The following is a 15687-nucleotide window of genomic DNA, read 5'->3' as shown; positions in this document are numbered from 1 at the left end:
CTGCATAAATGGCTGCTGTTCTGCTGAAAATAAAGGGTGAGAGTTAACTTTAAGCGACAGAACGTATTTCAACAGCTCCTCTGCACACTGTTTCTATGCAGTGTGAAATTCTGTGTGCTATTTGGTTTTAAAAAAATGCTTTAAAAACAATAACTTTGCAGTGCATTTAAATGTTCATTATTGCTAAACAAGTTAGATTGTTAGGGTTTGCTACTGCATTTTAAAATGCGACTGATTATAAATCGGTGCCGCGATCTGAAGTGGGGCACAGAGTAGGGCCTTCAGGAAAAGGTACCAATGTGTAAGTCTCCTGTTGAAACCCAATCTGCTAAAGCAATAGGATGGAAGCAGTGTGCGCTGCTTGTGTGTCTGGATAACAGAGAAAGTTTATCAATGCTGAAGAACAACTGCTGTTCAAATCCTGTCTTCCCCCCTGAAAAAAGAATAGATTATGTTACTGGTTGTATGTTTTGGTGTTGGGGTGGGGCAGTTATGGCTTTGTGTTTCGTTCTTTTGCTTTGCTCTGCTGTTGTCACACGCCATGCATGAATGAAAATGCTGCATTCTCCCGGGAGCTGTAAAGCTTCTGTGAAGATTGTTTATTTCCTTAATCCCTTCTCCTTTGTGAATCCTGATGTCAGATAGAAAATGGAAAGCCTTTAATATAGATATTATCACCCTTATTATCACCTGCACTAGGGAGTGCCCTCGGTGCCTGTTGTTACCCTAGCAATCGCCATATGTTGCTGCCTCTCTGAGGTTAGATTTTAACCTGACTACCTTCTCCCATATGAGGTGCCTTTGGGGGGTAGCACAGATGGGCCACTGCTTCTTTCATTATCTTGCACTTATGGTCAATCAATGCTGAAAGGCGTCCTTTCATTTTGAACTTTCTGAGCTATTTGGGACATGCCAAATATCATTATTAGCAGCAGTTGCTGCAAAGGCGTGAACCCCGAGCCGAAAACCGTAAAGCAAACATGATTCCTAAAAGCACTGAGTGCAGCTCTCAGAGAAAGAAGAGATGGGAAATCTGACTAGGATGTAGCAAATTTAACCTCCTCCTGGAGTACAGGTCGTTGTGCTTAAGAAATACCAGGAAACCAGCTACCGTATTTTTTGCCCCATAGGGCGCACCTAGTTTTTTGGGGGGGAAATAAAGGGGGAAAATTTATTTCCCTCCCAGGCACGGGGCTGGGGCGGGGGAAGCCCGAGCTTCCCCCGACCCCAGCCCCCAGAACAGGCTGCTATCCGCAAGCCTAGGGAGCCCGGTGGGAAGTCTCCCCAGGCTTGTGGATATCTGAGTGCGCCCCAGCAAAAGCCTGCATTTGCCCCATAGGACGCGCACACATTTCCCCTTCATTTTTGGAGGGGAAAAAGTGTGTCCTGTAGGACGAAAAATACGGTATAATAAAATTCACACAAAAGTGCAGGTGCTTTTAAGCTGGAACAAATGGAAGAAGCCCATGTTCTGCTGCAGCCAAGCAGCCTTCTGAGGGACAGCAAGAGGAAATTCTGCAGGAGGGATTTAAAGGAGGCAAGAGAAACTGTTTGGCAGAAGGACTGATCTTACAGCTCTTGTCATCACACACTACAGCAAGCTGGGGGGAGTGCTCTTCACATGTAATAAGCACCTTGGAAAATGTCACAGAAGTAGGAATGGTAGAAAGAAATATATGAAGCAGAGCAGATATGAGTTCTGAGGCAAGAGCAAAGGATGGGGTATGGGGCATTGGAATGCTACTTGAAGGAACATAATTATGTCCCCAACTTCTGGTGTTTCTTTGGGAATTGAGTACTGAGATAGACTCTTATTTATTTATGGGCAATTTTGTCATTGGTAGTTTTGCTGAGGTCAAGGGAAGCCCAGTCGTTTTTCCTCTGTGTTTAGATTGGTGTTTTTTTCTGCCCCCTTGGACTGAAAATGTGGTTTGGTATAAACTGGGTAGCAAGAAGACATATTTGGAGTTGGCTACAGAACAGGGTAAAGATTAAGTGCCCGGCCTTACTGCTTTCCTGCGTGGCAGAATGTGTCATTTCTCAAAAGGGACACCCTTGTCTTCTTGCTCCAGCCTTGTGACCTGACCTTCCATGTTTGTTCGTACAGTAAGAAAAATCGTCACAGCTATTCTGAAGAAAGTATGGCATGCTGCAAACGTTTCACCTGCCTGTTGCCATGGAATATTGTGATGTCATCTTAGATGGATTTTAAAGGGAATTGGACAAAGGCGTGGAGGATAAATCTATCAATGGCTACAAGCCATCATGATCTTCAGTTACAGAGGCAGCATATCACCCTATCCCACTTTCTGAGAGCAACCAGAGGAGAAAATCATTGCATTCATATCCTCCTTGTGGGCTTCCCAAAGGTATCTGATTGACCGATTTGGGAAATGGGATGCTAGACTAGATATACCAGGGGTCAGCAAACTTTTTCAGCAGGGGGCCGGTCCCCTTTCCCTCAGACCTTGTGGGGGAATTATTTTTTTAAAATCAACGAATTCCTATGCCCCACAAATAACCCAGAGATGCCTTTTAAATAAAAGGACACATCCTACTCATGTAAAATCACACTGATTTAGAAGGCAATTGGGCCGGATCCGGCCCCTGGGCCTTAGTTTTCCTACCCATGAGACTTTTGGTCTGATCCAGACATGTTGTTGTTTTAGTCGTATCCGACCCTTCGTGACCCCATGGACAAGAGCACACCAGGCACTCCTGTCTTCTACTGCCTCCCGCAGCTTGGTCAAACTCATGCTGGTAGCTTCAAGAACACTATCCAACCATCTCGTCCTCTGTCGTCCCCTTCTCCTTGTGCCCTCCATCTTTCCCAACATCAGGGTCTTTTCAAGGGAGGCTTCTCTTCTCATGAGGTGGCCAAAGTATTGGAGCCTCAGCTTCAGGATCTGTCCTTCCAGTGAGCACTCGGGGCTGATTTCCTTCAGAATGGAGAGGTTTGATCTTCTTGCAGTCCATGGGAGTCTCAAGAGTCTCCTCCAGCACCATAATTCAAAAGCATCAATTCTTTGGCGATCAGCCTTCTTTATGGTTCAGCTCTCACTTCCATACATCACTCCTGGGAAAACCAGACATAGCTGCTCTCATATTGAGAAGGTTTGGAGGTGGGGAGGGAGCTGGACCAACTGCGCTTGTTGCATGGCACCCTAACAGCATTTGGGCAGTCCTCGTTCACTTCTGATTTCCAGTACCAGAGTTTCTTGTCTGGCACCATAGCACTTCAAATTTTAAAGCGTACAACCACAAACGTAAAGCGTGAGTACCACAAACAGATGTTTATAATAACCAAGTCAGTCTTACAGGTATGGCTCAGGATTGGGCCTGGATTGACTGTAGTGCTTGCAATAGCCCTAAAGCAGCAAAAAAACTCCATCTTCCAAGCAAAAAGATAGAAAGTATTTTAAATAACTGGAAATAACTTGCACTCTACAGATTGATTCACAGATAGGCACAAAGCAGTATCAGAGATTCCTGGCCAAATAAAAGTTTGGCACAGATGTTAATGTCTTCCCCCCCCCCTCTCACCTCAGAATAGACTTCTAACTTCCTATTTCAATTGCATGACTAAAAACTTGAGGTTACAAATATCATCTGGCTCCAATACATCTTGTTTAGTTTTTGTTCCTATTTTCTGTGGACTTATGGCTTCCATTACTACTCTTCTCCCCCCCCCTTTTTTTGCCATTGTCTGTGTCCCAGTCCCACCTAAGCCTTTCTGGATTTTATTGTAGTTCATTAGAAGTGCATTTCTTTATCTTGGAGGCTTTCAGGCTCTTTCCCTCCCCACCCCCCCACTCCATGTATGCCTTGGCTTTGTTAATTGCATGCCGCTCTAAGAATACACTGCGTGATACCTTTGAACCTTACACTTTGCCTTGACAGCTGGGCTAGCAAATGCCACTGACAACGGGGAAGTGTGAGAAGGGGGGAAATCTTTTGTAAGTAAATTGCCAATGTGGCTAACCTTGCTGGAACCCAATTGTTAAGGCTGTGATTCAGTTTTTCTGTCAAACTCAGTTCAGGCTAACCTGGCTGGCCTTCTGCTTCTTCAGTGATCAGCCTGAGGAAGTGTGCTTTCTCAGCTTATCAGGTTTTATTAACTTCAGCTTCCTGCTGCAGTAATTGTTTGTCCCCACTTCAGCTTCTTAGAACGTCCACCAGAATGCCTTGTCACCGGTGCCTGAGAAACACGTGCACATTAAATACTTCCTTGACTTATTTGCGGCGCAATCCACCAGAAAATTCTCCTACCTACGCAGGCCCCGCTGAAATGCGTGGGAGCATTGTAAGATCACTTCTTTTGCAGTGCTCCATTTATCTCATCAGCAGTCCTCTTCCTCAGCCAATTATACTTGCATTGCTTATGTTTAGTAGTCTGCAAAGATCACTATTTCTCCGCTGATGTTATTCCCCTGCAAAATGGAACAGTAAAAAGGCACCGGCGATAATGTAAACTGAACAAGTGATAGTGAGATTGGCCAATAGTTACCTCCTGTTGTGAAGTGAAATGTGAGTAACGGGGGGGAATGATTAAGATACTTTGGAAAATAGGTAAAAGCTTTATTACAAACAGGGCTCCGTACATAGATATACGTTAATGTTTCGTATGTTGGCCCAGTTGACATGTGGTGTGAACATGCTTGTGTGCAGGTACTGTATTTCTCGCTCTATAAGACGCACCTGACCACAAGACGCACCTAGTTTTTGGAGGAGGAAAACAAGAAAAAAATATTCTGAATCTCAGAAACCAGAACATCAAGAGGGATCTTGCTGTTCTTGCTTCTGGGATAGCTGCGCAGCCTGCATTCACTCCATAAGACGCACACACATTTCCTCTTACTTTCTAGGAGGGAAAAAGTGAGTCTTATAGAGCAAAAAATACGGTACTTACAGAAAAAAATCACAGCTGCTTTGCTGCTCTCCAGACGCTGACGCCGCCACAGTACCTGGTGCTAGTGCTACATGCAGATCTGTGTTCATGATTTGTTACAAGCAGCAAGCCCTATAACTTGTGGTTTGTCTGGGCCAAGACAAACTATGAGGCTTAGCCATGATGCTGAGCCAAACCATGTCTTATTTCTGCAGCAGGGCATGTGGAGAAGGAGCGAAATGGCCACAGTTTTTCTTCTGAGTACTAGCACACTAGTGCATTCATGCGTAGCCATGGTCTGGCGTTACGTATTCATTTTATGTCTTCTAATCTTTTCAAATGGTATGTTTTCAGGGAGGGATATCTGAAGGTCTGCTAGAGGAACGGTCTTCTGCTTGCACAGGTAGACTTCCTCTACTATATTCTGCACTGCCACCTCCACGCAGCCACCAAATCTGCTTTGGAACACTAGAGGACCCTCTGGGTCAGATCTGGAGGTGTGTGGAGGCAGCAGAGGCAAGGAAAGGAAAGGAAATCCACTTGTGCAGCACTGGATATCACCCAGTATATGTAAATTATATTCAGTGATGTCTTCCTATTAGAACCAATTAGGAAATAGCATTACTGCTTTCTCCCCTGTTCTGTGCTTGTATTTAAAATCACACATTCAAAGTGGAGCCATTAATGTTTGATATAAATATGAAATAACGACCTTCTGGTGCTCAAGTCCTATTTGAGGGATGAAGAAGAGTTCAGTTGCCTAAAGCTGTGAATAAGACATCAAACTGTTTTAAGGGATTCTCTCATTAATGGTTGGATGTGTTGTTTTATTTGAAACACTTGGGGTTCTTTAATGTGAAATCAATGACAAATAGCTTTCAATATGTTTGCAGCTAAGCACCAGGCTAATCCTTCAATGACACCATGAATGTTGTTGATTGAAATTATATTTTAAAGCTTATAACTATTACATAAAGCTGTAATCAAACCGTATGATTTAAAAATATCAGAGGAGTCCTGCTGCATCAGCCGAAAAACCCACCTAGCTGAGCACTCTGTTCTCACAGTTTTCAACCAGGTGTCTACAGGAAGCCTGCAAATGTGATGAAAAGGTGTGGTCATAGAATCATAGACTCACAGAATTGGAAGTAGAGTTGGAAGGGACCCCTAGAGTCATCTAGTCCAACCCCCTGCAATGCAGGAATCTCAACTAAAGCATCCATGACTGATGGCCATCCAACCTCTACTGAAAAACCTTCAAGTTGACCAGTGGTTTTCAGCCAGTGTGCCGTGGCACCCTAGGGTGCCTTGAATGATGGTCAGGGGTGTCGCGGGCAACACTGGCCTCTGTCCCTCTTTCCTTCCCTCCCTCCTCTGATGCCCTCTCACATCTCTGCCTCCCCAAGGCTTGCACAGCTGTTTGCTGCAGCAGCCCTGGCTACAAGCTCCCCAGGTGAATGGTGCCTCTGAAGCTGGCCAGAGGGTGTTCCCCAGGCCCCTGTGGGGCAGGGTGAGGAGCCCCTTCTCTTTGGGGCAGGGGGGGCAGCTCAGAGACCAGGGGGTGCAGCTGCGGCTGCCCAAAAGACTCCCAAGAAGAGGGGAGAGGAGACTGAGGGAACACTCTCCAAGGGAGGGCGTTCAAAAAGGGGTGAGAAGCTGCCAGCTCTGCAGGCCAGGGGTGACATATCTGGCCTCCTGAGCCCCACAGGGGTGCTGCAGAAAAAAATTAGTTGCTTAAGGGAGCCGTGGACTCAAAAAGGTTGTAAACCTATAAAGTAGACAGATCTTTTGAGCAGTTCTGAGTTAAAATTCAGTGTTAGGTTGAGCAGGAAACTGCATGTTTCATATTATCCCAAACTGATGCTGGAAATGGCACCCCTGTATTTTTATTCTGCTCTCCTCTGAAACAGCCAAGGGTCATTTACCCTGATTTGTAGCATCATCACATGCTAATTTCCTTACCAGCGGTGTAGTCACAACACGGGGTAAGCGATCCTAAACGTTATTGGGGAAAGGTGAGGGTGCTGTTTGTAAATTTGGCTCTCCAGCCTCACTGCTGTGGCCTTTGGGAAGTGTGGTAGAAATGATGAATAGTGAAAAGTCCTGTGGTTAACTGTACCCTTTCCTGTTAAAGGCCATTAGTCCAAAGTTACTTTGCCAGTGGGGAGGAGAGCACACATTTCCCTTCCATCTCTCTGAAGTGTGTTGACACTTCATTGCTATCTTGTCAGGGGAAGAAGCAGCCTTTTCATCGCAAGTAACTGAACAACTGCATGTGGGCATATTGAGATAATTATGTAAAAGGAGACTGCCTGAATGAGCTTCCAAATGTGTTATTTCTTTATTATCTAGCACTTTATAATTAACTGTTCCCTTTTTATTATTATTTCAGGAAGCTGCCACTTTTGCTAGAGCGCAAGGCTTTGAGGTGAGTTAACCTATGTTGCACGCTAAACAGATTCTAAAGGGTTTTTTCCCCTTTGCTGATAATGAAGTTCTTTTGGACAGTGATTGATGTGCTATTATACTCTCCAAGCCTCGCAGCAGTTGCCATAGAAACTTGGCAGTCGTCATGGTTTCTTTGTTCTGCCAGCTCAGTGTTATGACGCACTCTGCTAGGTCTGCACCCAACATCGCCTACAGATGTTATTTATTGAATTTTGAAAAGCCTCTTGGGAAGCTGAGAGGTTGGGCACGGCTTCAAGCTGCCGCTGCAGATATGGGGCCTGTCAGTTTGCTCAGTTAAAAAGCCACCTCATTAGCTGAATTACACTCCATAAAGATCCAGTGCTAAAGCATTGGTGAGGCAGGACTAAATACTGAAATATAACACCATTTTAAATATCTTAAACTCTGCCATATGTGGATTATCGTCATGCAAATGAATTTTAGTAAGGTGGTATGTGGAATTGTTAAGAGCTGATTAACGTAAACCCTGCCTTTTACACTCAGTCTCTTTTGGAGAAGTGGGCTGTTCTTTTGTTAGCAGGCACAAGTGGTATTTTCCATCTGGGTTTGTATAAATGTGCAATCTCCTAACAGCCACACACAGTCTCTGTCTTTTGTTTAGTCTAATGTGCATCATTTTTAGAGGGTCTACTCTTGACTTTAGTATTTTTATTTGCAAATGCTTCAGATTCTGGAGGGTTTATCAGTATACCATTTTCCCAATAGCCTGATCAGGAGAACTACCACCTATAGGACGTGGGGACTGTTTCCTAGCGTTCACCAGACACTATATAATGTGACAACCAATGTGTTTGATATTAAGTGATCCTTGCAGTCCAATGTGCATGAAGCCTTTTTCTGTACATGTGCATCTGCCTTAACCCCTCAAGTGTTTTGTTCATCAGGCAAATACATCAGGAAAGCTGATGCTTGGGCTGTTCAGTTCCCATTTGCATTATCAGACCCACACAGTTAGGGGACCATACGCTGATCTGAGACTTTCCTTTGGGTCTCGGCAAGTACAAAGGAAGAGAAAGAGAAGCACATGTGTGGTGTGTCTTTGTGTGTATGTCCAATTTGGATTGCTTCAAGATAACTCAAAAGCAACACACATCTGCACCATCTTTATAATGTTAACGCAATATGCTTTGCAGTTTTATTTTGTGGTGGCTGCTTTTATAGAAATGAAGAGTATGCAAATTGAAAGGTGTTGGTTTGTTTTTTACAATCTCTATTAGAATAAACAGGATTTGTCAAATAAAACAGTGTTTTAGGTCTTCACGATTTAGCACAATTTATTTGAAATCTATAGCATGGTATAGTAGAACAGCAAAGAATGGAAGTTATGTATTAGCCTTGCCCTTTTTATGTTTTCATTTCTTCCTTAAGCTGAAAACCTGGGGCATGCCTGGTTTAAATTAACACCGAGTGACAAAATGCTTTTGCAAATGTCTGCCAAACACCTTTTTATTAACCTTTCCATTAGCACTTTCTTATACTTCCTAGCACAGTTTCTGCTGAACATCCTAAATCTGCCACGTCTGATTTCACTGCATTAGCAAAGTGCACAGAGATTGTGATCTTATCCCATATTGCCCCCTTTGCTTGGCAGCAAGTGACATATCAGATCTGCCAATGGTGATGTATGATGTTTGATAATGTGTCCATTGAGGGTTTTTATTCTGTAACTTTAACATTTCCCCAAACCTCACAGCGAAAAAGGAGCAATGAAAATGGTTCACCATTAGATCTTTTTAGAATCATGAAAATTAAAGGGAAAATTATAGTAGAGTAAGGGCTCTAATTGACTGCTGTTTGAGAACATTATGAGAAGCTGCCTGGAGGTCCAGTATACACAGTTGCCCTTAGGACCTATAGCATAAGAAATACTAAATAAGCACCTTTTCTTCCTTAGCACAACCTATATACTAAGACCGTCCTCTCTTAGTATAAATTGTGCTTCTGATTCAGGCCAGAGTCCCAAATCTACATGAGAACTACAGGTCTGAGTTCTGGTAATATTTGATGATGGACTGAACCACTTTGGAGATGGGTGAGGGAGCCACATTATTAATGTAGGGGGTTACATCCACTTAGAAAACGAATGCATCCTGGAGAGCATAAGCTAGTGCTAGTTCTTTAAGTGCAGGGAGGCTTTCCATTTGGAGGGAAAATCCACTCTCCCCACCTTCACTCTAAAGTGGTATGCTGAGCAAAAAGCTATCTAAAACTGGATTAAAATAAAGAATTAGCATAAAACTGCAGAGCAGTAAGATTCCATGGTAGCAAAAACAACAAACTTTGCAATCAACTGTAAGTAGAGACAAAGAGAACCATTTTCACATGGCACCCAAAACTAGCACCTGGGGGGAATTTCACAACTGGGGTGTCACCACAGGAAAGGTCCTGTCCCAAAGTATTACCCAATGTGCCTCTGGGGGCAAAGACCTGCGTAGAAGTACTTAATGACTGGGCAGTTTCCTCTGGGAGCAGAGAGTGCTTTTTAGGTATTTGTTGTGCCTGGCAAGCTTTGTTCCACTGCTACTTGTATAACTCAAAAGAAGATGCAATAAAAGAATGCCATAACCGTTTGTACTGCACAGAGAAATTTTGTAAAAACCTGCAGCTTTGTACTTTGACTGATTAAGGCTACTACTAAACATTATGGGAGAGGCATGACTGCCACCAAAAACAGCTCTACATTTCCTCCTTTCTGTGGTAACTTCTAATAAAATGATCTGTATGCCTTTTTAAATTAGTCTGCCATAAACTTTGGAGACAAATACTGTAACCATGGTTTTATTTCCTGGTTAAGGTCAGTTACACCTGGCACTACGTTTTGGATAATATATATTTTAACAAAAAAATCAAAAGGGGGGTTGAAATTTCAGGCAAGAAAAAGGGTTCAGAAATATGCAGTGAGAAAAGGCAGTTTGCATGCTGATGAGATAAGCAACATAACCTCCTGTAAGATGATCTATGGTTTCCTGGGACTATGCAGGCTCTGGGAGAGGAGCTTGTAACTGTTTTCTCCTTCCTGGTCTGTTTTACTCCCACTCCGCAGTGCGCTGAGCCACAAGCCAAGATTTGGCTTGGCAAGTTATCTGAACCCAACCTTGTGGTTAAGGTCTCTCCTCCCTAACCACGAGCTGTAACTAAGGCTTGTTCCTGGCTACAGCTTGTGGTTACCGAGGAGAGAGCTTAAGTCCAGGATCAGATGACATGCTAAGCCAAACCTTGCCTTATCTTAATGCTTCATGGGGGGTGAAAAAAAGACTGGGAAGAAGCAAGGCAACTGAGAGCTCTTCTTCAGGAGCCCATATATTTGTGTGGCTTACTGGGATACGCAAACCAGGCCAGAGTAGGGCAAAGCAAAAAAGCAAACTAGCTGATGGGAATTGCCAGTACATGTCTTAAAAGATGTCCCTGCTAAGGATTTAAAATGAAGAGCCTTTTGTACTTTGTGTAGTATTGCAAGAAATTGGTTCTAGTGGGATTCTGGACACAATTAATTAAAACCACTTGAAATATAAGAGGATCGTGCTAAACAGATAACAGCTTACGATATGTGGTGCAAGAATTTGTATGTCATAGAGTCAGACTGATTTGTACGATCATCCGAAAGTTTTGGATTTCTTAGTATAGATTGGATTTATCTGTATCAACACTGACAGGTTGTAAACGAATGTACCAAAGGAGGGCCAACTTACACATGATGAGGGTAATCTTTGATTGGATCTCCTGTATGTTTTATTTGTTTAATCAGGCGCAGGAGGCACAAAATTTGATTAGAACAATAATTCTGGGCGACGTTAACCTTTTCTTCCATGTAATTTCTTCAGCCTCCATGGTTTTTCCTCCCATCCCCACAGTGCTGCACGAGTGGAGCAGAGCTGTCTGGAGGATTTTCACCCCATATTCTGCACTGCCAAAGAGCCTAGGTTCACTAGCATCTGTAGCGTCAAATTCTTCAGACTCAGTTTTTCATTTTCTCAAGTGGGCACCGGGATACCACCAAGTGGCTTGTCATCCTCCAATCCCTTGAAGGCAGGGGGGGAAAGTCATCACTCCCAGAAGATCTTTGAGTTGTCCCTCCCTTAGAGTGGCAGTTCATTTCTTGTACCTTCCTTGAAAGGGACCTGGTTTTACTGGTGCTCTCCCTGTATTCCGCAAGTACTGTGCTCTCATTCTTTATTTGTTCTTATTGTCCAAGGTGGAGAGATCAGGCACCACTGATGGGTGTTCCATCTTTTTAGCTAAAATAAAGGAACAATTTGGAGGCTGGGCTTATCTGTAGGTAGCCTAAGGCCTCATACGGCAGGGACAGAAAACACTTCTGTTAGCTTGAGGGATTTACTCCTGTCCAATATCACCTTGGTACAGATCTTTGTTTCCAGTCACTCCATGATGCCCCTTTTGTTCTTCTCTGCCAATGAGGATGATGGCTGACAGTGAACAGAAAGCCATTTGAAGGGGTAAGGGCTAAAGCAAGGGTTGGGCTAGAAACCCATAACCCACCCATCCACCCGCCTTGTGCTGCAAGCTGCCTAAAATGCTTAGTAGACATAAATGCAGCTGTTCATTTGTGGATCAACGAACAAAGTGAAGAAAACCACGTATGTTCACTTTGGGGAGAACAGTGAGATTTTCCAATCACTCTAGGAGACAAACTTCTCTCTTTTTGGGTAAGAATTAATGGCAGCCAAACGGCAATGACACCAAATTCCTTGCAGAAAAATTGTATTATTATGAAGTTACAGGGAAACACTGTAATTCTAGAAAAAATGTGGGCAACACTAATGCACATGAAGTTTACTGTAAAGAGTGAAGTGATACAACTTTGGAAAATGTTAATCTGTGCATGTTAGAAATGCAAGAGAGATCAGGAAAGTAGTGCTTTCTGTTTCACTGACCCTTGTTGGTGTAGGCATGTGCCCTATGCCGCCTTTTCTTAACATTTTTTTCACTCTCTCCTGTTTCTAAGTGGAGTGGATGTTTCCACATTCATCTTAAGACAAACTGAATCCAACCCCATTTAGTTAAACCAAACAAGGTTCCCAAACCACAGTTTTAACCCGAATGGAAAAGTCCATTTTCATATCTAAAGTAATTTCCTGACATTATTCAAATAAAGTTATAATCTCAAGTGTGCTGTTTTGTACTACGTACAATACATCTTTTGTTTTTCTTTTTTGTGTCTCCAGACTGAGGACATTAAGGAGATAGCCCGTAAAGCACAAGCCTTGCCCAAAGCGAACCTGAAAAGACAGCGGGTTGTCGTATTCACCCAAGGGAAGGAAGACACTATTATGGCCACAGGTACGTAGTTTCTAAGCATTATATCCAAGGTATATAAGGGAATAGCACTCCATTCAGCATTGGTTGGGTCTCAGTGGGCCGCCACGTTTCAGAAAGGATGCGGACAAATGAAAGTGTTCCAAGCAAGGAACAAAGTTGATTCAAGATTTGGAAGATATGGTGCCTGAGCATGAAGTGCACTTGAAAAAGAAGGTGGGGGCGGACAGGCAAAGAAGCATCAGAACAGCTGTTCTGGGAAACAAAGAGAAGATTGGCTGAACGTTTGAGCGTATGTTAGCCATGGCTTAAATCCAGGGGAATCCCGCTTTTGTAGGACAGAACTAGTACTTCAGGAGTTTCTTGAAAACTATGATGATATAATTACCAATAACAATATGAATCTTAATACTAATATGCTCTGGTTAGTATCCAATGGTGTTTCCTCTGCTGATAGGGGAAGCCTTCAGAACAAGTTTTAGGGAGGCTGGGGTGTGGGGGAAGAATCACCATAAATTGCCTTCCACCCCATTCCACCGACAGATGCTCCCCATCATTGGAGGGAATACCACTGGATATATATTTTGCTTCTCCAAAATGTTGCATACAATTTATTGTACTAATGGCCACAATCCAACACTGCTTGGAATTTTAATCATCGTTGCCTGTACACACCTGACACAAGACCTGCTTGTTGATTGTGTGTGTGTGTCCATGTATTTTAAGATCAGTGATGTATATTGTCATGTGAGTTGCTTCTTATAAAGCAGGTTGAAAATATTGATTCAAATGATTTTTATTCTGGTTTTATACACTGAGCATTAGCTACTGAATTATGTCGGCCACGAGCATGAGTTCACCATACAACAGCTGCTCAAACAGTTAATTCTTTTAAGAGGCGTCAATGGAAATGAAAGTGTGTACTGTGAAGTGAATTTCCAGTTGCTTTTATTTGAAAATCCCACTCTAAGGGTTTCCCAGTTGGCAATTTCCCCATCTTCTGAAAGTGGGCAGGAGGTGCTTTGGTGAGGAAGGAATGATGATATGTGATATGTGATATTCCAATTTAAGCATTACAAACATGACTGTCTGGGGGGCTTTACATCTTCTTTTTAATTTAGATTGCCCGTGCTTGTTTATTAAACAGTGCTGTAGCTTGCTAACCTATGCAGCAGGAAATGCTGTTTGTCATTCGTTTCTGTGCAGCAAAATGTATTTACATACAGTTCAGTACTCTATTGCTTCATCTGTGGTGATGAGCTTCATAACCCTAACCTTACCGCTACTACTGCTAAAACATCTACTCCAGTGGCAAGAGTTTTGTTGGATATTTCATAGGTCATAGAGGTTATACGGGAGCTATCCACACAATGAATTTTAATCATGGCAGACACTTGCGTCAGAACCCCGCAGCTTATCGATACACAGTGTTCATTTTTGCTGCCATGGGACTTCCTATATTGCTTCTGAGTCAGCTTTGTCTTAAACCAGCTTTTAAAAACTCAGTATGAGAGCAGTCCACTCCCTCCCAAATTAATTTATGACCATTCCTTCTGGGACAACTTCAGAATTTAAACAAACCTCCCTGCCTTCTATGGCTGGCTGAACCAAGATGATAATAAGGGCCATTTATGCATACATGTTAGTAGCTTCTGTCACTAAGCATTTGTTTCATTCTTCGAGCTGGAAGTGATAGCATATCCATTAATCCACTCTAAAATACTCTCTCTTTTTTGTAATTAGAAGTGTATTTGAGGACCTATGTTTTCTAAACCGTGCTGTTTGTTCCTCATGAAAATCAAGTCAAAAGAGGGGATGCCCTTCCTCTTTTTTAAAAAAAGCTAAATATGCCTAATAAATTCAAGATGGATAGAGAAGTGTATGCCACAGTGTCAGCTCCATAAGCAAACATGATAAATGTTAAGTCAGTTTTGAGCCCAGGGATAAGCTGTTCAGCACACAAGCGTAGCCGAATCTCTTTGCCGTGTTGTTATTCGTGGCAGCCAAATAAATGTCAATAATAAAAGAGAATTAAAGATTTTCATTTCCCAGAGGCAGTCCCTCTAATACGGCTTGATCTTCCATTTCATTTGTAATTCGTTCTTGTGTCAGGACGCAGCCATTCACCAGGCAGTGTGTGACATGAAGTCGTTTAATAATGATTAAGAACATAAAAATGCATGGCCTGTGGGGCAATTCTCCAAAGATATACCAATTTGTTATTATTTCCTCCATACACACTCGTACACCCTTCCCCTCCTCTTGAATATGGATCAGCCTCCTCCAGCCCCGCAAACTGTACATTATAAAATGGTTTATGAGAGATGGGCTAATGCAATGGGCACTACTAGCATGCTCATGAAGGTGTGTGCTTTAAGCCACCCAGTTGAGAGAATTTTCTACTCCTTAACAGCAGACGAGTTGCCTTCATAATCTAGCCTTTGTCCTGTGGCTCAAGCAACTTAGATAACAGTGAATGTTTGACTTTGGGGGGATAAAACTGTCATTGAAATTCTACTCAATATTGATCCGGAGCAGATTCCAATGTATAGTTAGCAGAATAAAAACTTAAACACGTTGCAGGATTCCCCAGAAATAGACCAGAGGCAATTGTATTTCATCCAGGAGAGGAAGGAACTCATTCTGACTAGGTTGACATTAACGTGCTCTACAGATAGATTAGCTAAGACACCATATACAGTGAGGGGGGGAAGTATTTGATCCCCTGCTAAATTTGCCCGTTTGCCCTCTGATGAAGAAATGACCAGGTGCTTCTAATCTCAGCTCCTTACATACAGTGAAGATACCAGGTAGCCTGACATCTGGCTGGTTGACAGGGGATCAAATACTTATTTTACTCATTATAATGCACATCAATCGCTGACTTTTGTCTTCTGGGTTCCTGGGTGTTTTCCTGTTGTTATTCTGTCTCTCACAGCTACAATAAACCTACCATTAAAATTATGGACCGGTCATTTCTTCGTCAGAGGACAAACGGGCAAATTTAGCAGGGGATCAAATACTTTCCCCCCTCACTGTACAACGTGCACTGCTTT

The 15687-nt window shown here is 42.9% G+C and overlaps 1 protein-coding gene across 2 annotated transcripts in view; it reads left to right on the top strand.

The window, feature by feature from the left end:
- Positions 1–15687, top strand: part of ADK (adenosine kinase) — a 199760-nt gene that overhangs the window by 148507 nt on the left and 35566 nt on the right. For both annotated transcript variants that reach the window (XM_081913767.1, XM_081913768.1), the window contains exons 8-9: positions 7281–7316; positions 12541–12655. In XM_081913767.1, the coding sequence (XP_081769893.1) occupies positions 7281–7316; positions 12541–12655 (151 nt within the window). The remainder of the gene's footprint in view (positions 1–7280; positions 7317–12540; positions 12656–15687) is intronic.

This window comes from Podarcis melisellensis, assembly GCF_964234715.1.
Source record: "Podarcis melisellensis genome assembly, chromosome: 5".
NCBI lineage: Eukaryota > Metazoa > Chordata > Lepidosauria > Squamata > Lacertidae > Podarcis > Podarcis melisellensis.
The sequence above is the reverse complement of the archived record's forward strand: the minus strand, read 5'-3'. Positions and strand labels throughout refer to the sequence as shown.